Below are 26,115 nucleotides of genomic sequence, written 5' to 3' on the forward strand. Positions count from 1 at the left end.
ATAGATAGATAGATAGATAGATAGATAGATAGATAGATAGATAGATAGACAGACAGATAGATAGATAGATAGATAGATAGATAGATAGATAGATAGATAGATAGATAGATAGAATGACAGAACGATAGATAGATAGATAGATAGATAGATAGATAGATAGATAGATAGAACGACAGAATGATAGATAGATAGATAGATAGATAGATAGACAGATAGATAGAACGACAGAATGATAGATAGATAGATAGATAGATAGATAGATAGATAGATAGATAGATAGATAGATAGATAGATAGATAGAATGACAGAACGATAGATAGATAGATAGATAGATAGATAGAACGACAGAATGATAGATAGATAGATAGACAGATAGATAGATAGATAGACAGAAAGATAGATAGAACGACAGAATGATAGATAGATAGATAGAATGACAGAACGATAGATAGATAGATAGATAGACAGAAAGATAGATAGAACGACAGAATGATAGATAGATAGATAGATAGATAGATAGATAGATAGATAGAATGACAGAACGATAGATAGATAGATAGATAGATAGATAGATAGATAGATAGACAGATAGATAGATAGATAGAACGACAGAATGATAGATAGATAGATAGATAGATAGATAGATAGATAGATAGAATGACAGAACGATAGATAGATAGATAGATAGATAGATAGACAGATAGATAGATAGATAGAACGACAGAATGATAGATAGATAGATAGATAGATAGATAGATAGATAGATAGATAGAACGACAGAATGATAGATAGATAGAACGACAGAATGATAGATAGATAGATAGATAGATAGATAGATAGATAGATAGATAGATAGAATGACAGAACGATAGATAGATAGATAGATAGATAGATAGATAGATAGATAGATAGATAGATAGATAGATAGATAGATAGATGTTCTATGAAAGCATCAATTATTTGTGCAGGAATGTTTTCCTATGTATGACTGGCATATAATTAAAACGGCAAATCATTCCAAACATCTGGCATAGTAAACAAAACCATTAACAACTCTCTCACTGACAGCACAGACGAGAACATTTAACATCAGTGGTTCAACCTCACATACTGTACTGTAGTGATAACACTCACATCCTCAATATCAGTGACCCTTCACAAACTATTTTAGCACTGGGTGTGGAGTTTTCTAGCTAATATTCCACTGCCGTAAGTGAAAGTTTTAAAGGGGAACTGTTTATCTTTTATGCCATAGCTGCTCTGACTCACTTTTTTGAATTTCCTGTCAGGAAAGATAAAAACAGTGTGCCATGGAATACTGTACTTTCAGAGTTCACCACAAATCACCAAAGAAGTCTAGAAGACTGTGGGGATCACACTGTTTTAATGAGCTATTATATCACCGAACAATAAAAAGAAGAATCACACTGAGCTAAAAGAAGCTTGGGTTGTGTGTGTGTGCTGTGAGAGAGAAGGCTTTGATTGCATGTGCTGTAATGGCAGCTGTGAATCTCTCTATTACAGGGAGAAAGGCCTGTCAAAACATTGATTTTGCCATTTTGACAGGACAAAGTAGAGAAAAGACAGGAAATGATGATGGTGAATGGGGTTTTTTTTAAATTGTGTCAGCAAGACTCAAAGTAAGAGGAATCTTCGAAATGGTTATACGTCATAGAATGTGGAAAAAAAATACTGCTGAAAGAGTCACATATCATGTCCCAAAATCAAAAGGAAATTTAGTTGTCGATTAGTGCCACCTATTGTAACTGCATCCATTTGTTGGTGGTTTGTTACATTTTTTGTTTTCCCTCTATCATTATATTAATACAATAGAATATAAATAATATTATTATGTAAAATATATTTATATAAACAAATAATGATAAAAAATATATGTGTAAAGGATAAATAAATAAAATATAAAAATATATATATATATATATATATATATATATATATATATATATATTAAAAATAAATAAAAATTATAAATAATAAATAAATGACATTTACTTTAGTTAAACTACTTTATTAAACTAACTTTATTAAAGTTGTCTTTAAACTAAAGTTTGGGTTTGAAAGCTTTGTTAATGTTTTTGAGTATCTTATGCTTACTAAGATTGCAATAATTTGATTTAAAAAACTATATAAAATAAAAACCATAATATTGTGAAATTTTAAATAATATCACATTTATTATAATTTAGGTTACACTTTATTTTAAGGTGTCCTTGTTACAGTGTAATTACACATTTAAGTACTGAGTAATAATAGTTAACTACATGTACTTACTATATGGTTAGGGTTAGGATTAGGGTTTGGCTTTACATGTAATTATGCTTAACTAATTGTTATTATAATAGTAAACACATGTAACGTGTAACAAGGATGCCTTAAAATGAAGCGTTACCCACTTTTTCATATATTTACGGTAGGAAATTTACAAAATATCTTCATGAAACATGATCTTTAATTTTTATATATATATATGTAAAATATTACAATTTTTAATAACAGTTTTCTATTTTAATATATTTAAATCAAATATTTAAAATCAAATTTTAATTGCTTCACTCTTCAGTTTCACATGTTCCTTCAGAAATTATTGTAATATGCTAATTTGGTGCGCAAGATATTATTATTATTATTGTTGTTATTATTACTACCATCCCTGTTAAAAACAGTTGTGCTGTTTAATTGTTGTGGAAACTTTGATACATTAAAAACCATGATATTATAAAATATTACAATTTTAAATAATAATTTAATAATAATAATAATTTCTTACAATTTTATTATTATAATTATTACAATTTTGAATATATATATATATATATATTTTTTTTTAAATAACGGTTTTCTATGAAATTTCTTTGAAATTTAATTTCAATTAAAAATTAATTTAATTTCAATTAATGTCACATGATCCTTTAGAAAGTTTTGCTTATGCTTACTAAGGCTGTATTTTTTTGATCAAACAATACAGTAAAAAACAGTAATATTGCAAAATAATATTACAATTTTAATTAACAGTTTTCTATTTTAATGTATTTTGATCTGTAATTTTTCACATTTTTCACACTTCACTCTTCAATGTCACATGATCCTTCAGAAATTATTGTAACATGTTAATTTGGTGCTCAAGATACTGATTATTATTACAACAATAATGATAAGGACAGACAAGACTTATTTAAAATAGAAATCTTTTGTAAAATGATCTTTGCTGTGATTTTTGATCAATTTAATGTGTCCCTGCTGTATAAATATATTCATTTCATTCTTTTCTTTAATCTTACTGACCCGAAAATTTTGAACAGTAGTGTAATTGCTTATATTAATATTTGGAAACTATAAACAAGTCTGCACACAGGTTGAAACTGAAAAGACACTTTTTGGACTCTGTCGTAAGTACATTAGTAGCACATGTCCATAGTCACACCTGTGGTTACTCTGCCAGGACACCTGTGTGAACGTGAGGGCCAGCTGAGTCCATCCATCCACTAAAATCATATTTCTGAGAAAGCTCCAGCACTGTGTGTCCGTACATTAGTGACTTTGATATCTAAAGCAATGAAACTTGCTGCGGTCTCACCACTGCCATGGTAACTGAGCATTTCAGCAAAGCCAAAGAAAAGTGCTTGTTCCCCTTGTCCTTCCTTCAACCCCTAATGACTGAATAGAGGTTCTGTCATGCTGGTCTCCATCCAATCAAAGCCCTCAGACTCATGTGTCATCTATTTCCTCGCTGTTCCTGTCATTTCTGCCTTGATAGCTACAGTTCACTTCAGATATGAATTTCCTGGCCTGTATGGACAGCAGTCGTTGTTTCCAGAAATTCAGGATGAATGTGAAGAAGTGAAGCCATGTTTGGAGAGGGACTGATCAAAGAGAGGCAATGTGAATGCATGATGGATGCTAATGTTCTCTTTTATGTTAATGCAGCCTTGTGATGTGCTGCAAAGCAATCTCTATAACATTTATACTCCCATCCATCCACCCTAAAACAGCACTCTTCTCGTCCTCGGGTTTTTTCACGCTCTCTCATATACGCACATGCTCAAACACATCTATAATGCATCCAGTGTAATGGAGGAATCTTTAATTCATCATATTGAGAATGGCAGATGACTCACCGTTCTTTAATCTTATCTTTCTGTCTCTCTTTCCCCCACACACAATCATTCACCCATCGAGGAGCCCGCGTGTTTGTCTCCGGGCTGCTGCCGGGAAGCTCTAACATGCTGAGTGTCTTTGCTGTTCCCTTTAAACACTCATAAATTCAGTTTAAATTCACAGTTAGGGAGGTGCGCGGTTGTACCTGGAGGAGGTGCTGCCCTCTGTTGGGTCTGAGTTGCGACTGCAGTGTCCAAACCAAGCTTCCTCTTGGCCTCTAGAACCGGGTTTTCGAACTGGGTTCTCTGGTTTATGTGACTGAGGATGACAAGAGAAAGTATATCGCTTGCCTATACTACTAATAAGCTTAAAAAACAAATCTAATCATAACACTTACTCGACGTAGTATGTGCCGTACTGCGGGTCATCAATCTCCTCCCAGCCATATGGAAGTTCTGATGATGAAGGAACAAGAGCAATGTGTTTAAATGCAAATCCAAAAACACGCGCATATGGCTGCTGCAACATCATTAAAAACAGCATGCGACATTTTAAAGAGCTCATATCACAAAGAAACATCAATTTCCTCGATTTTTTTTAAATGTAAATATACTTTGGCCTTTCAAAGGTTGGCCAGTCATAACAAAGATGGAGTATTTACATAAAGAAATATTACAGGTACTTTAGCAGCCTGTTTAATCTAGGGATATGAGAGTTGCTGTAAAATGGTTATAAGCTAAAACTGACAGCTTTTTTAGATGCAAAAATGTTGGGTTTTCGGCATAAAAAAAAACATGAAACGGACTTCAGAAAAAAGAATATAAATAAATATAAATATAAAAAATAAATAAATGACCACTTTTCAACATTTAGGAAGGGAAAGCATTTAAAGTATAATATATTTTTATGTTTTTCGCTGCATGATATTATGATAATGTTTAATCACATATATTATTTTTTATTACATTATTTTTATCAAATAGTATGCTATTTTTCGTACTTAATTCTGCTTTATATATGTCACATACAGTATCATATACAACACCGTTCAGAAGTTTGGGATCAGTATGATTTTTTAAAAGAAATCTCTTATGCTCATCAAGGCTGCATTTATTTGATCAAAAATATAGAAAAAACAGTAATATTTTGAAATATTATTGCAATTTAAAATACTGGACTTCTATTTTTTAAATAAATGCTGTTCTTTTTAAATTTTTATTCCTCAAAGAATACTGAAAAAAATGATATTTTAAATTGCAATAATATTTCACAATATTACTGTTTTTTCTGCATTTAAATAAATGCAGCCTTGATGAGCATAAGAGACTTCTTTAAAAAACATTAAAAATCTTACTGGTCCCAAACTTTTAAACGGCAGTGTCTTTAATTAAATTCTGTTTTAACGGATAGAGTATTTAAGATGTACTTTACATTTTTTATAAAATACATATTTCATAATGCTACTCTAACTAGCTAACAAGCTAGTGTTTAATAATGTGTCATAAGATTTCAATACATTTTATTGTGTAAATAAAATAAAATAAAATAAAATAAAACCCAGAGCAAAATATCTTTTCAAGACACTTTTCTGGTTTTTCATATATCCATTATGTTGCTTGGTATTAATATAAAAAATATATATATATATTTTTTTATATGCAAGTACAAAAGATGGCATGTTTACAAAATATCAAAATAAACAGGCAGTGTAAGCCACTGTGTGTGCATGTCTGTATCCCCTCTGCTGTACGTACATTATGCCCAAATGAACTAATGAGGAGAAAAAAAGAGCTGTTCACGCAACAGAGCGCTTCATACACACGCACGCTCACACATACACAAACAGAAAAGTATTGTGCACCAGTGAGCATATAGCACAGAACTTCAAAATTCCCTTAAAAGAGCAGCTACATTTTGTTAGACATCATGTGTGCTCGTGTGTATATTACAGAGTGAAAAGGCAAGAGGAAGTGAATGCATTCAGATGAGGTTATGCAATCATGCCCTCTGCTATGTGTGCCGGCGTATGAATGTGGAAGGGTACGCACAAATGATTGAATGCAATTGAAGTTGTATTTGCATATGCATGTAGCTGTCATACATGTTTACGACTTCTTGTATGAATGCGTAATGCAAAGATTCACCTCCATCCTCACACTTTTCAGGGGGCTTGGCTTTTTTGACCAGACGCGGGTCCAACCACGTAGTCGACTTTGTGTTGTGGCTATAAAACAAAAGAGAATGCATTAGATTTCCAGAGATGGGAAAGTAAAATCATGGGCTACATAACACCCCAAGTTACCCTCATTTTGCTAGACTGTTGTTTTGTTCTTTTTTCATTAAAATAAAAACTGCTACTTTCATTTAATGAACCTTAATGAACTGACTAATCGCAAGCAGCCGGAACGAACATGTTCATTCATTATTATGAATTGATTCATTAGTTGATTAACTCATTGTTAGTGCTTTTTGTCATTTATTTTATTACTCAAGTCTATTGTTGCCACTGCATTGGCCTCAGTTTGAGAACCGCTGATTTAGACTTCAGATTTAGAATGCAATGATTTAGAATGCAATGTGTCAAAGAAAGTTATTATAAAGCCTTGGCAGGCCAAAGAGGGTGAGATTTTCAATGGCCTGTAGTTATGACTCTTATAAACTGAACTGGAAAATTTTGGAACCACTAAAATATTTATGATTGCGACCCTAAATGTACACATACGCACACACAAACAGATCTTTGACTCTGTTCTTTAAAGAGCATCTAGGCCACACTGCGAGCTATATTTATTCTTTCGTTCTGACAGCTCTGCTCTTGACTTTTAAAAGCAACACTAGTTTTTCAGAGCGAGAAAAACATCAGATATCAGCAAGATGGGGAGAGAAACTGATAAAGCATGCCGTTTGTGAAAATAGCAATTGGAGTACTATGTTGATGGAGTTTGAGATTTGACCTGAATACAATCAGACGGCAGCACTATGGAGGGGAAAATGCACTGCTTGCTAACAAATATCGCTGCCTATGAAAGGGAATATCGGGGAGAAAATGTAAAGCCAGTAAATAAAATCTTTGAATAAATATACAATTTGCATATAATGTCTTTGCATACATCTACTGCACCAAAATATTACTTTAAGAACCTCCAGCAATAACAAAAAAAAAAAAAAAAAAAGGAAAACGCTCCACAGGAATAATACAGTGGCATAATAAATGCAGAACAAAACACAAAACAAACAAAACACTATCCGGGAGTATTATGAATAGTGCATCAAATACCACATGACATTCAGTGGTATGAAAACAAAAATAAACACAGAAAATAATATTCTGTGATATACAGTGTGTCAAATCAGACGGCGTTAAGCAATGTGACAACGATAAAAAAAACACCTTGAAGCCATTTGGCTTAAAGAGACCAAAAATAAGTCTATAATGGATAATATTAGTATTTTACAATATTTACAGAATCTACAACAGAATCTAGATTTTATAAATAATATAAAGTATGAACATAAAAATCATTTTTTTTTTTATTCAATATCAAAATTATTACTAAAAGTCTTAACCTTTACCATAGTTCTGTGATCGCATGATAAAATATGTCCATGTGCACGATTAAACACTAGTGCTAATTTCGTTAACGAAAACTATGACAACATTGACAAGCTTTTTTACCATGACTAAAATAAGACAATGCCGGAACGACAATAAGGTCAATAAACGATAGCTAAAATGTATTTTGAAAAATAAAACTTTTGTCAAAAAATAAAGGAGATAGTATGGGTCAAAATGATAGATTTTTCTTTTATACCAAAAATCATTAGGATATTAAGTAAAGATCATGTTCCATGAAGATATTTTGTACATTTCCTATTGTAAATATATCAAAACCTAACTTTTGATTAGTAGTATGCATCACTAGAACTCCATTTGGACAACTTTAGCTAATAATTAAAATTATTTAGCAGTTTTACCATTGTGCAACATGACGAAAATGTGACAAAGATTTCAGTGACCAAAACTAGACTAAAATGCACAGACATTTAGTCGACTAAAACTAAAAGTTAGATGTTGTCTAATACACCAATGTGACCCTGGACCACAAAACCAGTCATAAGGATACAAAAACTGTTATGATAGGACAACACTTGGCAAGATACAACTATTTAAAAGCCTGGAATCTGAGGTTGCAAAAAAATCAAAATATTGATAAAATCGCCTTTAAAATTGTCCAAATGAAGTTCTTAGCAATGCATATTACTAATCAAAAATTAAGTTTTTATATATTTTATGGCAGAAAATTTACAAAATATCTTCATGGAATATGATCTTTACTTAATATCCTAATGATTTTTGGCATAGAAGAAAAATCATTTTAACAATGTATTGTTGGCTATTGCTACAAACAAACCTGTGCTACTTATGACTGGTTTTGTGGTCCAGGGTCACAAACAGTATTTTCTAACTGAAAGCGATGCAACAAGTTTGAATATGCGCATGTAATAACAGTGACATATTTAAAGTAACTGCACTTTTTTATATGAAATGCACTTTCCTCTGCTAATACATCCATATTTCCAATGCTATGAACGGGAGTTATTATTTATGAACAGGCTGTAAAAACCAGAAGGTGACCCGAAATTTATGAGTACAGCAGCAGCAGACCTCATGCAGTTAGTAACGTCTAAATCTCTCCTCTGATGGCCACACACACTTACTCTATGAAGTAGACCATGCCCGTCTCCGTGTAGGCCATTTCCCAGTTGTAAGGCAGGGGCTCCAGGCTGTCGTCTCTGGCTAAAGAGCTCCAGGTGCGGACTTCCAGTGTCCCGCTGCCACCTGCGCTGCCTCCGCCACTAGACTGAGTGTAGCTGGGCACCGCTTTCCTCCACTCCTCTGTCCTCTCTGCAGAAGGAAAGAAGATAAAAACAATGCAAAACTAACGCAGGAGAATGATTTGCATGTCAAAGTAGGATGGTGTGCAAGCAAGATCTTTTCCTGTTTCAGGTATGTATAGAAAAAGTATACGTAGCCACAATTTGATTACATTATTAACACAAATTAATGCTACATGTGTTCATTTTTTGCGTCATAATACTGTATAGCATATACTATATAACGTGAACCTTGTGCTGCTACTATTTAGCAAATCTCAATTTTCTTGTTATATTGTTAAAAAAAGTCAAAATACCATATTATTGGGCAGCGATATATCAAACACTGCATATACAGTACAGCCTACCTACTTTACCTGCATACTTACTGTATACGCATATAAAGCAATATACAGTTGAGGTCAAAAGTTTACATACATCTTGCAGAACCTGCAAAATCTAAATTATTTTACCAAAATAAGAGGGATCACACTAAATGGATGTTATTTTTATTTAGTATTGACCTGAAAAAGACATTTCACATAAAAGGCATAGACATATACTGTGGTCCACAAGTATATAGATTTTTTTTTTTAGTGATGGTTGTTCATGAGTCCCAAAAATTCTTTGGTTTTTCAGCATTTTTTTGTATTTGAACCCTTTCCAACAATGACTGTTCAACTTTGAGATCCATCTTTTCACACTGAGGACAACTGAGGGACTCATATGCAACTATTACAGAAGGTTCAAATACTCACTGACGCTTCAGAAGGAAACACAATGCATTAAGAGCCGGGGGGGTGAAAACTTTTTGAATTTGAAGATCATGGTAAATTTTAACTTTTTTTGTCTTCTGGGAAACATGTAAACATGTATCTTTATTAGTTTCTGAAAAGCAGTACCTACATATATAACATATTTAGGCAAAATAAGAAAAATGTACGTATCTTCATTCTGTTCAAAAGTTTTCACCCCCAGCTTTTAACGCATAGTTTTTTCTTTCTAAAGCATCAGTGAGCCTCTAAACCTTTTGTAATAGTTGCATATGAGTCCCTCAGTTGTCCTCAGTGCAAAAAGATGGAACCCAAAATTATATAGTAATTGTCGAAAAGGGTTCAAATACACAAAAATGCTGAAAAACCAAATAATTTGTGGGACTCATAAACAATCATCAGTAAAAAAAAAAAAAAAAACTATATACTTGTGGACCACTGTTTGTCAATGCCTTTTATGTGAAATGTCTTATTCAGGTCAATACTAAATAAAAATGACATGCATTTTGTATGATCCCTCTTGTTTTGGTTAAAATAATTAGATTAAAACAGATTCTGCAAGGTGTATGTAAACTTTTGACCTCAACTGTATACTATATAGCAAATCTATGTAATAATTCATATTGTTGCAAAATGTATACAGCATTATCACAAAGCTAAATCTGAATATTTGGAGAAAATGTGCATAATTTTATGTAATAACATGACTAGTTAAAAAAAAAAGTACAGCATTGTATTTTATTTCCGCAACACTGAAGCACAGGAAGAAATGCCCGTGGTAACAGCAGCTGTCTGTGTTTGTATGTAACAGCGGTAAGTATGTGTGTGCATGCACGATAACTAATTTGCTGCCATTTCCCCTCTCTTTAAACACACTTGAAGTGGCAGAAGCCTTTAAAGCAAATATGACACTATTCTGCGGCAAGGACACTCCCCATTAAACGTCTCTTTTAACATGAGCCAAGGGATTACTTACTTCAGCGAATATTCAACAGCTATTCCCTCTCCACTGGCTTATGCCAAGGCTGGGAGGGAAGACCTCAACAGTCCCAGTAGTCAAACATGACTATACAAACACAGCAGCTTTTAATTAATACCAATACATCGTGGGAAACAACTGTGTAAAGATTGTTTTTAAAGCGTTTACTATAAATACAAGTTCAAAAAAGCAACCAGAAAGATTAAACAAGGGTACTATAGCAGTATCCTGGTATTAGATGTAAATGCAATGTTACTTTCCACTGGTGAAACTCAAACTTTATTAAGTTACATAGACCTATTTATCCCACAAAGCTGACACACAAACAGACAGACCTAATGTAAGTATAGTATAAGAACATTATATAAGAACACTGCATAACTGCATAAAACATTCATAATTTAAGACGAAAAAATACTGAGGATATAAGCTTGGTTCCTCCTGGGGACACTTGAAGCTTATACTGCCTAAAGTCAAAAGCTAGGGTTAAAAGTTAAAGCTCCGTAAACATCTAAACAGCTCATTTATGTTTAAAGCTGATCGACAGCTGGGTCATGGACACAAATACTTCACGCATTAAGCGAGCCATTATGGAGCAATGTGACTCGCTTGCCAAACGGTACTCTGAAGTACTGCAGTATACAAATAGAGCATAAATTTCAGGCCTGGAGCCTTGAAAGCACAACTGCTGATCTCAAAAGGATTATAAGGTTATACTGTGAACTAATGAGAGCATGTGAGCAGGGGGTTCGGCTCTTTTTTAAGCAAAGCTTGCCTCTCGGTGCTGATTTCTCCTTGAGCAAAGGACGGGGTTCTTCTTCTCTGAGAGATCATGTAAGGCCTCTGACTGATCACTCGCACATGAGCGAAGCAGACTGCAGGTTACAGCCTCAAGCACACAGCGCAAAGATTTTGGCAAAGATTTGCTGTCTGAGACAAATTTCAGGAATATTAAAGACTTCTTTCTTGTGGGGCAAAACCGGCAGCCTTTGATCACTTCATTTGACATGCTCCCCAACGGCCAATTAATTGCCTTTGCGATGAATCTTAACCTCCGATGAAGTTCTGACAGTTGCAGAAATTTCGGGTCGCAGTTCTGCAATATGACTACTAATACAGAACTGACGAAAGCACAGCAACTGAAGTAGAATTACCATTTTTTATTAAATTATTTAAATATAAATATTAGATTAAAAGCTTAAACTTTAAAAAAGAGAAATGTTGATTTGGCTGCTGAAATAAATACTTTTAAGTAGAAGTACTAAAATGACTAAAACTGAAAATAAATAAATAAAGGTAAATAGGGATATTAAAAAACTAATAAAAAGCATAATAGCAGGAAAATTACTAAAACTTAAAGTGAAATTAAAATGTAAACTGAAAATAACAGTAACAGCTGATGACAATTCAGCTTTGCATCACAGGAATAAATTATATTTTAAAGTATATTAAAATAAAAACTTACTCAAACTTTTATATACTATATATATATATATATATATATTTTTTTTTTTTTTTTTTAATTATTATTATTATACATTTTTTTTTTAATCAAATGTAAATTGTAAATGTCCCAGTCACATTTTCTTGGTTAAACATTACACTATCAGAGAAAAAATCTATTTTAAGTAACTTTTCTTTTTAATAGTTACCTTTAAACTATTTTTTAATTTTTCGGATCATCAATGATCAAAGTTCGCAAACACAGAACGCACACAAACACAAGAGGTAGGATTCATTGCATAAACCAATCACAACTGAATATCATATCCAATCATATCGTGATGGAGGCGTGACTTTCCCCCCATTCATTCTCAATTACCCCCAACCAAACTCACATCATCACGTCAAATCAGTTCATTATTATGCATCAGAAACAATGGTATTGCCAATTAGTGGAGCAGCATAATGTATTCAAATGAATTTCTAATTTGGTGCTATATGTCAGTGTGTGTATGCATGTGTGTGTGTGTTTATATGGAATGAAGGGTTGCTCCAAGAACAAGTTTGGTGACCCCTGCTTTAGGTGGTCTATTAAAACACAATGGGCTCAGGGGAGGTGAGAGAGAAGCGGACTTCTGCTGTAACTTCACCTGCTGGTGTCGCTGTTCGACAATGTTTCTTAGTAAAAAAAAATGTTTTGCAATACTGCCATTGTTTTATTTTTTTACACCACTTTTTTTTCTCATCCAGTATTTTGAGACACTGCCTCCCTTGCCTCCTCAGAGGAAAAACACCCAAGTAATAAATACTATATAAATAACACTAAAATAACACTGGGCCAAAGTCCTAAGATGTACATCGCAAGTTTTGACAAAAAAAAATTTAATGAAGCACCGTCTGTGTCAATATGAGTGGGAATTTTTAGACTGCAATCGTACACGTTTCGGGTTAACGAAAGCACACACGCATTAAAGTCTGTCTACTGACCTGGGATGCCATTTGGGAGCTGTGGCCGCTCTTCATCCTCTTCCTCCTCAGGGACCACACTGTCCTTGCGGTCCATCTTGCTGACGGAGGTTGTTCGCTTTCGTTGGACTTCGGTGCCATAATCCTCCTCAAACAAAACTTGGTCGACCAGGTCAGGCTGAACCAAGTTGGGCTCCGCAGGAGGTTTGGGAGTGCCATAGAAGTTACCTTAAAAAAATGAAGACGAGTGACTTGTTCAAAGACGAAAACTCCTGATTCATGATACCTTTGAATAAGTCATAAAAGTAGATACTTAGTCAACGTTTTTGCTACACTAGCGTTGATTTAACAAGCCACAAACCTCTTGATAAAACTGCTGACTCTGTAACACTGAGACGGGAGCTGCGATAAATTTATCTCTTATCGCTACCTTAGCTTTCTTTCTCAGTTCCAGCTTTCTCAAAAACGTAGATCTAGGTGTTGACTATCCAATGTGGAGTGTGAAATGTTATACTCTTTCCATTCGGTGGTGCCTTGAAAGTAATTACACTCACCACTGGATTCAGTAATGAAACTTTTCCCGCTATCTTCTCATGCAAAAATCAGTTCATTAATATGCATCAGAAACAATAGTACAACCAATCAGTGGAGCAGCATAATGTATTCAAATGAATTTCTAATTTGATGCTACATGTCAATGTGTGTGTATGCATGTGTGTGTGTGTTTATATGGATTGAAGGGTTGCGCTTCATTATTCCCTCTTGATGTAAGACTAAAGAAATCACTTTCAGTATGATTAGATTCAACCAGTGGAAAGACGTTTTTTCAAATCAAGCGTTCAACCTTCACCAATTATACGCAGATTAATTTAAATTATCCAAATTTGTTGTTTTGTTTGTTCTCTCCCTTCATCCTGAAAATAAATATGCTGCCCCTAGACATCATTAACGTCTGCATAAGAAAAAAAAAAGCTTTTTAAGGTCACATATTCATCTTGTGCCAAAGTAAAATATAATCCTTGTAATCAGTCGAAAGATTAATCCTCTTCTTTTTAGATTGTAAATTCTAAAGAGTTTAATTAGCAAATAGAAACTGAAACCATGTGGGAATAGGCTTTTTCACAAGCAATTAACTACTGTTGACAACTTCGCTCACCTCTCATGAATATGCAGTGATAAATATTCACTCTATCCCTCTGTCTCTCTTCATTATACAAATGAGATCTCTCACTAGTGTCACAGTGTAAGGAAACTTTTTGTGCTGCTACCATAACATTTGTTATACATTTTGTGCGTCACCATGCGAAAACAGCATGTTTCCAAGACTACAGTCTCACTGAGACAGACATTTAAATATCGGTATGAATTCCGGTCCCGTCTGCAGCTTATTCTGGCAAAGAGCTGCACAGTTAGACAGGAAAGGATGCTTGAACAATTAAATCAACTAGCCACAGTTTGACCTTGTTAATGTGACATGAAGAGGCAAGTAAACCTATGAACAAAGACTACAGGAAAAAAGGACTTTGCCTATGAAGCAGCACAAATGTTTTCAACACTGATGACAATAAGAAATGTTACTTGAGCAGGAAATCAGCATACTAGAATGATTTTTTAAGGATCATGTGACACTGAAGACTGGAGTAATGATGCTGAAAATTCAGCTTTGCCATCACAGGAATAAATTACATTTTAAAATATATTCAAACAGAGACGTTAATTTAAATTGTTATCATATTTCACAATATACTTTTTTTATCAAATAAACGCAGACTTGGTGAGCATAAGTGACCTTTCATACTACTTGGAAGCAGTGATGGGAATAACGGCATCATAAATAAACTGGGTTATTTTTTTCAGCAATGAGTAGTCAATCGAATTACTGTTACTGACAATAAAATGCGGCGTTACTATAGTTTATTTAATTTTATATTTAGTTCATCTGAATGGATGCACACCGTACCTGTATTTGACAAACTGTAAATGTTAGCCGTCGCTTTGTCTCACACACGCAAAGAAAGATACAGAGCAAGAGAGTCTTATATACCGTGCAGAATTGACAAGCTAACGTTACATGTAAACAATATCCTTTGCTGTATTTTCCTGTCAAAATAACAGCTTTTAATATGACAAATATGCATTCATACATGGTTATTCTAAAGTTTATTATTACTATTACTAAAGTTTAATGCTAAATTATCAAAATATCATATTATAATATTTGTCTGACTGATGCTAAGCGTACATTTAGATATTTAAAAAACTGTGACATTAACCTTTATATATCTGGTGAGTAAACACAAAGTTTCATTCATTTCATTTAAATTTCATTCATTTAACATATTTAATATTGGGGGCATCCAAGTTATTTGACATATTTGAACAGTGTTTTAAGTAACACAATAGTTACTTTCCCTGGTAATTAGTTACTTTTATAATGATGTAACTCAGTTACTAACTCATTTACTATTTGTGAGAAGTAACCTTATAACTTTAACTAATTACTTTTTTAAAGTAACGTGGCCAACACTGCTAATTAGAGCCGTTGCATGACACTGTAACCCTGATTAATCACCACATATGCATTCAGCTAACCATGACAGAATCAGAAGGTATGTGCCACACTCAGTATCAGAGCAGATTTACAGCGTCATCTGTCGCCAGTAATCTGTAGAGAGCCGTATAATCCCGCAACGAGGGAAACGTTGTTCCAGCATTCTCTCAAAAACATTTCGGTGCACATAAAGCGCAGCTATAACATCAAAATAGATCAAATGATGGAATGTGGACAGATTGCAGATTTACGGGCTTGACACAACATAAGAGGTCAAAAGTAAAACCCATGTTGCCTACATTTAATAAAGTACTACCATTCTGTAAATTCATTAAAAAAAAAGTTATGTTGAAAATTGCCAAGAGATTTCACATTTCCCTCCACAAACAAAAATAAAAAAAGACAATTATTATTTCTTTTATTTATGATTTTTGGCATTCTTGTCTCATTATTGAAATACGAAAAAAAAAAAAGTTTTTTATTTCAATTTGGTATTTTATTCTTATTCTTATTTTAAATGTGTTAAGACAGCATGATTTTTTCCCCCATGTATAACTGTATGGAATAACAGTTCAAACAACTAGACTTCACTTTATCCAAAATATATTTGCCTTTATTACGTGTCATTCAATTTATTGGACTAAAAATGATGTCGATATGTGACTCAACAGGCAGTAAGTACAGTGAATAGTGCCACAGTCTATTCATGTTTACAGAACGCCCCCACTGAGATTCTTTATGTCTGTGTGCTTTCAACGAGGGCTAAATCTTTATTGATCAGGATCAACTCTTAATTCAACCAAGCTTGCTTAGACAGGATTACATTAAAAGCTGCCTTGAGGGCTGTAAATTTATCCACACTACTGGAATGAGGGAATCAGAAATGCCTAGCATCTGTTTGCTATTGCTCAAGCATGACCACAAAGAGACATTAAATGTCGTAAATCTATATAATGCTGCATCCTGGATAAAATGTCATATCATTCCTGTAATTACATTGTAAAACCGGATTGCGACTGGGAATAGTGAACTATTCCTTTAAGGAACAGTCTGTTGGGATTAGTGTACGTCTGTGTGTTAGCATGTGTGCGTGTGTGTCCTAGGATCAGAACATCTCTCTCTTCGAGAGCAGAGCACATATGGGCATTTCCTACTGGCATGGCTCCCTGTCCCAGCAGGCTTTGCCTGGCATGAGTCCGGTCCCACTGTCGACATGGGGCCACAGTGAACGCACTCGCCTGGCACGCTATCTGTCTCTCAGGACAGAGACATCCAAACTTACCAGACTGCAGAGGAGAGAACAAACACACAATGCTTTTTGTGTTTCATTAATGAAGGAAAAAGAAAGCGCTCTGAAAATAAATTATATATAGCACCATTCAAAAGAATTTTTATGTTCTTGAAAAAAAGCCTCTTGTGCTTGTGCATTTTTTTTTTCATAAAAAATACAGTGATAAAAGTAATATTGTGAAATATTATTAAAATGTAAAATAACTGCATTCTATTTGAATATATTTTAAAATATAATTTATTCCTGTGAAGGCAAAGCTGAATTTTCAGCATCATTACTCCAGTCTTCAGTGTCACAGGATCCTTCAGAAATCATTCTAATATGCTGATCGTGAGTTCAAGAAACATTTCTTATTATTAGCAATGCTAAAAACAGCTTAATATTAAAGTGGAAAGAGCAATACTTTTTTTCTCCAGGATGTTTTGATGAATAGAAAGTTTAAAAGAACAGCATTTATTTGAAGTAGAAATCATTATAAATTATTAAATAATAAATGATAATTTCTGTCACTTTTGATCAATTTAATGTTTCCTTATTAAATAAAAGAATAGAAAAAAATTCTGGCATCAAACCTTTGAATGGCAGTGTGTGTGTGTGTGCATACACACATTTTATACATAATTTATGTTTACACATACACATACTCTTTAAAAGATACACCTCTGTACCTTATTTACCCCTAAAAGGTGCATTTTAGTACCTTAGATGTACATATTTGAACCTTAAAGTGAACATATTAGTAACTAAATGGTACAGCTTTTGAAGCTTTTTCTGAGAGTTTACGTATATGTGACCGTGGACCACAAAACCAGTCATAAGGGTACATTTTTTAAACTGACATTTATACATCATCCAAAAGCAGAAATAAAGCAGCAGAAATAAGCTTTCCATTGATGGTATGGTTTGTTAGAATATGACAATATTTGCCTGAAATACAACTATTAGAAAATCTGGAATCTGAGGGTGCAAAAAACAAAAAAAAGTTGTCCAAATGAAGTTCTTAGCAATGCATATTACTAATCAAAAATTAAGTTTTGACACATTTATGGTAGGAAATTTACAAAATATCTTCATGGAACATTATCTATATAATATTCGGTCCAACTTTATATTAAGTAGCCATAACTACTATGTACTTACATCAAAAAATAAGTACAATGTACTTAATGTGGTCATATTGTATTGCAAAACATTTTGCTGCTATTCAGGTGGGATATGGGTAAGTTAAGTCTGGTGATATGAGTAGGTTTAAGGGCAGGTTAAGGTGTAAGAGATGGGTCAACAATGTAATTATAAATGTAATTACAGAAATTAATTACAGATGTAATTACATGTAGGTTTTTAAAAATCTAAGTACAACGTAAATACATGTATGTACACAATAAGTGCATTGTATCAAATGATTAAATTCAATGTAAGTACTTAGTAGTTAAGGCTACTTAATATAAAGTTGGACCTAATATTCTAATGATTTTTGGCATAAAAGAAAAATCGATAATTTTGAACCATACAATGTATTTTTGGCTATTTCTACAAATATACCCGTGCTACTTAAAGACTGGTTTTGTGGTCCAGGGTCACATATACAGTATACACACACAGAAACACACAACATAAACTACTGTCTCATTAGCTTAGCATTAGAAGTAGCTAGGTACAAGTTAAACAGCTTCTTTCATAGAACGTTTCTTGAGAAATTCATATTTTGCACTCCATTTCTGAAAAGTGCCATTACAGGGAACACACTGCCATTTCCGTCTTCCTTATGTGTGCCTTTTTTAGCGGTTTACCTCAAGCTGTGCAAAGCATGTTAGCATGGTGTAAACCTGTGCTACCTGACTCACTCCTGTAAGACTTGGAGGCTAATTCATTTTTGAAGCTGCACTGTAATGGAATTATTTTGGACAAGGTAAATGCCTCTGTGCTGGTGACAGAGTTTACTTCAGTCAAGTAAACAACATGACTATCGGATCTTAACACTAGAGGTGCAATTCCAAAAATGTCAGTGTTTGACAAGCAGCATAAGAGTAGTGTTTATGTTTTGGTAAACTTGTAATAAATGAAAAGCCTCATTGCATTCAATGTGAATTTCACCTGCCAGGTGAAAATCATAATTCTGATCACACAGGAAAAAAACAGCACACCTTTATTCAGCAAGGCATATGATTGTCAGTTTGTATGAAGAATGTCAGTGTAGAGACAGTGTTTCATACCATCATATGTTCCACTCTCCAGCAGTAATCCACTCTCTTCCAGGATGCGAAAATCCCCCACGCTGATGAAATTATAGTCCACTCCTGGAACCTCCCCGTCTCTGGGCAGCCGGGTGGTACCTTCCAGTAAAACAAACACAATTAGAGACAGTGAACCAGTTCTATTGAGAATAACCTACACCCACAATCCCCTTCACTGCAAACTTTGTGTCTGTCTAAACACAGCCTCCGATTGAGCAAAATTAAAATTGGTTTCCCTGGCTGCGTTTCAGCATTTCCTTTCAAAGCAAGTACACTCCATTCAAAACTGTAAACAGAAATTATCTCCCAAAGATGACATTTGGAAACTGGGATTCTGAATCTGGAACTGTGGAACTGGATGGATTATATGGAAAGATAGCCAAAATAAGGGGGGTGGTTCTGGCCATTCGCAAGGCTTTAAAAGATGAAAAAACACATGCTTTAACATAATTCCTGTGAAAATGGCTTGGAAACGCACAGAGAGATGTACTTATTAGTCAAACGTGTAGAACAAGAACATATTACATCATATCAGAGGAAATGTTGTGCTATTTAGTGTTATTCAAGCATAGTGTAGTCACAGATTGCTCCATTCACAAGGGAGTCAGTGACACAGAGGTGGAAAGTGTGCACAGACTGCGTAAAATGAGATTCAGCCTCTAAAGCATTCGGCACTTTTAAAAACTGTGTGTGTCTGCAGTGTAAAAATACCATATTTTCACCCTTTGGTTGCTCAACCCTGTCAACATTCACTCACCCTAATGTTGACTTACTTTCTTCAGTTGAGCACAAAAGCAGATATTTTGCAAGGTGTTCAAGCTGCTCTAAAAGCATATTGTGATCCAGGGCTGTCGAGCTCCAAAAAGGGTATAATTTTCCATAAACATCAAAGATGTTTAATTCATTCTTAAAGCATTATTATTCATAATTAATCCTTCTTTTAAACTTCAACAAATTCAGAAATAAAACAAAAACATGTCTATTTTTAGACTGTTCGACAGCTGGGAAATAAAAGCTGATGCCTGTTTATGGCCAGCGATAAAATGCACAGCTAAACAGCCTCCGCTGGCTGTATTTCAAGCTGTTTAAATGGGTCACTTCCTCTCAATTCCACTTATAATATCAGTTAAACTTTCTTTTTTACATCCTTATCTTTCACCTTTATAAGGGACAAAAATTATAAAGGCATCATACCTCAAATTTGTTGCATTGATATGCAAAAACGGTTTTGTTTATCAACACAAAATCCATAACTTTTTGTCAGCACAGTCTAAAGATGATCTGACTCGATTTTGGTGAAAAACTGACCAACGGTCAAGGAGTTCGAAAAGCATGTGTTCAACATGAATAAATGGCAGACAGAAAGTTCGGTTGACTATGGCACGATTGGTATCTATGTTGTCGACATGACCCAAAGAATATTTAGAGACCAGTTTCTTTACAAAAGGCTAATGCATTGATGTGTTAAACGATAACCGTTTCATATATCAACACAAAATCCATAACTTTTTGTCAGCATGGCCTGAAGATTATCTGTGCCAAATTAGCTGAAAATTGGACCAGCGGTCTAGGGGGACGGGAAGTTTGGCTGGCTATGGCAAGGAATATATTGAAATCACTTTCAAAAAGCTAATGCAATCAAAAGTTATTGACATTTTTGTAAATTTCCATTGATGGCTAATGAATGGTTTATCACTCTTGACCTATAGGCAGAACTGTTACCAAATTGATGCAGTGTGGTCAGTGAGAGGTGACAATGGCTGTCAATGGCCGTTTAGCATGATTCCAGCAAATTCATTGATGTGTTAAACAATAACCGTTTCATATATCGACACGAAATCCACAACTTTTTGTCAGCATGGCCTGAAGATTATCTGTGCCAAATTAGGTGAAAATTGGACCAACGGTCTAGGAGGACAGGAAGTTCAGCTGGCTATGGCAAAATTGGTATCTATGTTCTCGGCATGGCCCAAGGAATATATTGAGATCACATTACAATAGGCCAATTTAATCAAATGTTATTAACATTTGTTTTAATATCTTTATAACTTTTCAAACTTGGCGTTGCCTCCAAACTTTTTGCATTCTATCAGAGCATGATGCTGAACATGCATACCAAATTTCTTAATGATATGCTTATGTGTAAACAAAACTAAGAATGGTCGATGCCCAAAATAGCTGACATGGGAAAACTGGGTATGATTCGATTCAGCATGCTGCACCGAATATAAAGAGACTAATATACAGTTTCATGATTTTTGGCCAAAGCATTGAGAAGTGATAAGCAAAAATAGCTATTTTTCATATCTCCTGACCACTAGGTGGTCTTGCTCAGAAACTGTGCAGGTAGCCTCAGGTCATCGTTGTTATAACACACACCAAGTTTGGTGTCATTACACCAAATCGTTGTGGAGATATAGCCTCACATCCATTTTTGTGTGCTCTTCGTCAAATTCGTCCATGCATTATTTTAAAACAGTTTGAGTAATCTACTTTTTTTACAGAACTGTTTGCCATCATGGTCTGAACCAAATTTGGTGAAAATCAGACAAATCATCTAGGACGAGTTTGAAAAAAAAGTAGGCTTTTTGAACTATTAAAAATAGTGAAAAAACTAAACCTCACGACTTTTACATTTTGGTGTTCATTCGAATCAGCATGAGCCAAGGATTCAGAGGAAAAACCTTCCTTCTAGACCTTACAGTTCAAAAGTTATTACCATAAACATGAGTGAAAATTTAGACAAGTGGTGGCGCTAGAGAGTTTGAGTTAGAGACTCCAAACTTGCTATGGTTAATGTTGAGGTTGCCCTAAATCAGTGTGCCAAATTTCATAACTTTCTTGCAAGCGGTTCTATGAACTGCGATAGACTCAAGAAATGGAAGAAGAAGAACGAAGGAAGGATAATAAGAAGAAATCGAATGGATACAAGATGTGCCTTCGCACTTTCGGTGCTTGGCCCCTAAAAATATCTTTGTTGGTGTTCAGCATAAGAAAAACAGTCAAATATGGATTTGAACATGATGAGAGAACTTCCATTTTTGGGTGAGCTATTAATGGATGTCCCTAAACCAAGATAAAAATGTTAATTCTGTGTGTTTAAGCCTGCGTGAGTGTGTTTGCTTGAAAAATATCAAACATAAACTGTACACGTTTGGACCTAATTTCAGAGGTGGGTTGTTTAGCAGCAAAATCCTCATAAGAGACATCCGAGGGTGGCATTTCTTGCGAATAAAAGGCCAAAAATAAAAGATGACATTTCTCGGCTCTGTTCGTGTGTGTGCTAGGAAATGCCACCAGGCTCTACTGTCATTTGAAGGACATTTACATTAGAACCAGCAAACTGAAATGCCAGAGTCAAGTGTCTGCGGAGACTTGACTCTAACTTAAGAGCAAATAATATTAATATTACGGGCTCCTTTACATTTTCCTGGGAGAGCAACTGTTTAAATGCCACAAGAAGAGGGAACTGGAACAACGGCACTAGTTATAGATATGTGAACATCCACCGGCAAGATTAAAAGGGGTTAATTTGCTCAAGATCCATAAAATAATGATAAAGAAGAAAGGAGATTAGAGTAGAAAAGATGCTCATACTTTTCCACCCACATTATTTTCCCTGTCCATGTGAACGACAAATTATTTGCAAGTATCATATGTAAATTGAGTTGATTATTTTAATAAAATAATATAATAATATTGTTGCTTATCTTGCTTTTGTAAATGAAATTAATGCTTTAATTCAGCAAGAACTCCTGAAACTGATCAAAGGTGACAGAAAAGACATTTATAATGTTACAAAAGATTAATTTTCTAATCAATCAAAAAAATAAAAAGATCAGTTTTCACCTTAAAACATTAAGCAACACAGTCATTTTCAAGACTGTTAATAAGAATGTTAATAATTTTTCTTAAGCACCAAATCAGATTAATTTCTGAAAATTCAGTTTTGCCATCACAGGAATAAATTATATTTTAAAATATATTACAATAGAAAATAGATTTTTTGATTGTAATAATATTTGGCAATATTACTGTTTTGCTATATTTTTAATCAAATAAATGCAGCCTTGGTGAGCATAAGAGACCAATTCCAAAATGTTAAATAGTACTAAAAATGTAAATACTGATACAAAACACATAGTATATAAAATGTAATTTATAATATTACATTTAAATAAAACCAAGTCATTTTAAAATCACAAGTGAATGATCACAGTACAGTAAATTACTCATTGTTCAACTATTGCCTATATCAGAGCATGTTCAACTATTCCAGATTTTCATTTGCAAAATGCAACACCTTTTCCACAAGTGCTTTACATTTTTATGACATAGTCTTTTAGTAGAAACTAAGGGTGTAACGGTTCAAATTACTTACAGTTCGGTTTTTATCACAGTTTTAGAGTCACCGTTTCAGTATAAGCTATGTTCGGGGAAAAAGGACTATACTGTCAAATCAAAATAAAGAAAATAAGAACAAATAATCTAATTACAAGCAACAGCACAAATGCATATAATAGAGCAAAGATACAAAAAATAAACAGTGCTTTTCAGGTTTTTAGGTAGGTCAAATGTAAAATAACATTGCATATTAAAGTTACAAAAGCTATTTAATCAAGAGCAGTGAGTGATTTTCTTGTCTTTTGATGTTTAAGTAACATTAAAAACATGCTATCACTTTAAGACAATGCACGGATCCTGTACACTGACACTGATCCTGCACATTCAACCAACTACGTCTGTTAGGACACTCACCAAGACAGACACATTGACATAATTTTAGTGTTAATTTGTCCATTCCAGCACAAGACTCGAAAACAAACTCCATATTTGCACTCATACTGAAACGCGGGTTTGCACGCTTCAGATGAACGCACACAAATCACACAAATCTCACTGCGTGAATGAGTTTTTATTAGTGTCTGAACCTGCACTAGCACGTTTAAACCGGCAAGGCTTAAATGAGTTTAGTTTCAACACAGATAGCAACGTGTGCGGTTTAGGTCTCACCTCGGGTGATGACGGCATAAATGACTGGTCATATTCGAGCATACGGCACTCGCATTGAACAAAGAGTGACTGGTTTGTCTATCACTTTTTTGTTTTTTACTCACTCTTGTTGTAATATATTGGAAATCCAGTATGTGTATTCATCGACAGAAGCATACATTAGCCGAACTCTTTTTTAACAAACCATAGGTGGAGAACCGTACTGTTTGATTTTTTCCAGGGGCCGTTACACACCTAGTAGAAACTAAAGCATTCACAGCTCTCTGACGCAACATAGACTCTGGTGCGCCCAAAGACTTGTAAACAAAGACTGTGATGCGGCAGGTTGTGCGCAGGTTATGTAATAGCAGTTACATCTTAGTCGGCCTCTGAAGTCAGTTTAATCACAGGCCGGTTCTAAAAGAGGTCCGCAGATCCCCCGGGCGAGCACCTGCTCCGGCAGCATTCTGGTGGAGAAGGGATATGAGTGGCACCTTAGGCTGCTCTTTATTCCTCTCCGTCAGAGGAGCTTTTAAGAGCTTTTGTTCATAGCTCCATAAAAAGCAGCTTTGTGGCTGCAAACACCGGAGGCTCTCTCTTCCTCCAACTCTTTTTCCTATACTCTTTTCCCTTCTTTACCCAGGCTCTTCCCATAATTTACTGACTAAGGTAAAGAGAGAAAAGGAGAGGGAGTAACTAGGCCAAGAACTGAGTGACCTAAGGACAAAAGAAGAGGATGCTGCTTAAATTGGCATCCAGTGGAAATTCTTTGTCATTTTATTTTCATTCGGATTGTTTCAAGCCTCTGTAAACATCAAAGAGTAATTCTTCATTCTTAAGGGGGATATATTCATAATTAATTCTTCTTTTAAACTTCAACAAATTCCGAAATAAAACAAAAATGTGTTAATCAAAAAGTCTATTTTTAGACTGTGAGACAGCTGGGAAATAATGTTTATTGCCAGCAATAAAATGCACAGCTAAGCAGCCTCCAAATTGTTAAAATGGGTCACTTTCTCTCCAGTTACAGTTGTGGTCAAAAGTTTACATCCTCCTTTCAGAATCATTAAAAATGTTGATTATTTTACCAAAATAAGAGGGATCATACAAAATGCATGTTATTGTTTGTTTAGTACTGACTTGAATAAGATATTTCAGATAAAAGACGTTTACATATAGTCCACGAGTGAAAATAAAATAGTTGACCCGGTTCAAAAGTTTACACCCCCTTGATTCTTAGTACTGTGTTGTTACCTGAATAATTCACAGCTGTGTTTTTTTGTTTAGTGATAGTTGTTCATGAGTCCCTTGTTTGTCCTGAACAGTTAAACTGCCCGCTGTTCTTCAGAAAAATCCTTCAGGTCCCACAAATTCTGTTTTTTCAGCATTTTTTTGTATTTGAACCCTTTCCAACAATGACTGTATGATTTTGAGATCCATCTTTTCACACTGAGGACAACTGAGGGACTCAAATGCAACAACAGAAGGTTCAAACAGTCACTGATGCTCCAGAGGGAAAGACAATGCATTAAGGGCCGGGGGGTGAAAACTTTTGGATCAGGGTAAATTTTACTTATTTTGTCTTCTGGGAATCATGTAGGTATCTTCTGTAGCCTTTGAAGGGCAGCAATAAATGGAAAAATATGATATTTAGGCAAAATAAGAAAAATGTATGTATCTTCATTCAGTTCAAAAGTTTTCACCCCCAGTACTAAATAAAAAATTGCATGCATTGTTGTATGATCCCTCTTATTTTGGTAAAATAATCATTTTTAATGATTCTGAAAGGGGGGTGTAAACTTTTGACCTCAATTGTATAATATCACTCAAACTTTCTTTTTTAACATTTACAAATGACAGGTCATTTTTTGGTTACTGTGACTTTAAGATGTCTA

The 26,115-nt window shown here is 34.3% G+C and overlaps 1 protein-coding gene across 6 annotated transcripts in view; it reads right to left on the minus strand.

Annotated features, from left to right (window-relative positions):
• LOC127166837 (membrane-associated guanylate kinase, WW and PDZ domain-containing protein 3) overlaps window positions 1-26,115 on the minus strand; it is a 145,047-nt gene that overhangs the window by 26,378 nt on the left and 92,554 nt on the right. For all 6 annotated transcript variants that reach the window (XM_051112434.1, XM_051112436.1, XM_051112435.1 and 3 more), the window contains 6 exons: window positions 19,208-19,327; window positions 13,174-13,380; window positions 8,836-9,022; window positions 6,261-6,340; window positions 4,514-4,571; window positions 4,322-4,434 (listed from right to left, as the gene is read on the minus strand). In XM_051112434.1, the coding sequence (XP_050968391.1) occupies window positions 4,322-4,434; window positions 4,514-4,571; window positions 6,261-6,340; window positions 8,836-9,022; window positions 13,174-13,380; window positions 19,208-19,327 (765 nt within the window). The remainder of the gene's footprint in view (window positions 1-4,321; window positions 4,435-4,513; window positions 4,572-6,260; window positions 6,341-8,835; window positions 9,023-13,173; window positions 13,381-19,207; window positions 19,328-26,115) is intronic.

Source organism: Labeo rohita, chromosome 6 (genome assembly GCF_022985175.1).
Source record: "Labeo rohita strain BAU-BD-2019 chromosome 6, IGBB_LRoh.1.0, whole genome shotgun sequence".
Lineage (NCBI taxonomy): Eukaryota > Metazoa > Chordata > Actinopteri > Cypriniformes > Cyprinidae > Labeo > Labeo rohita.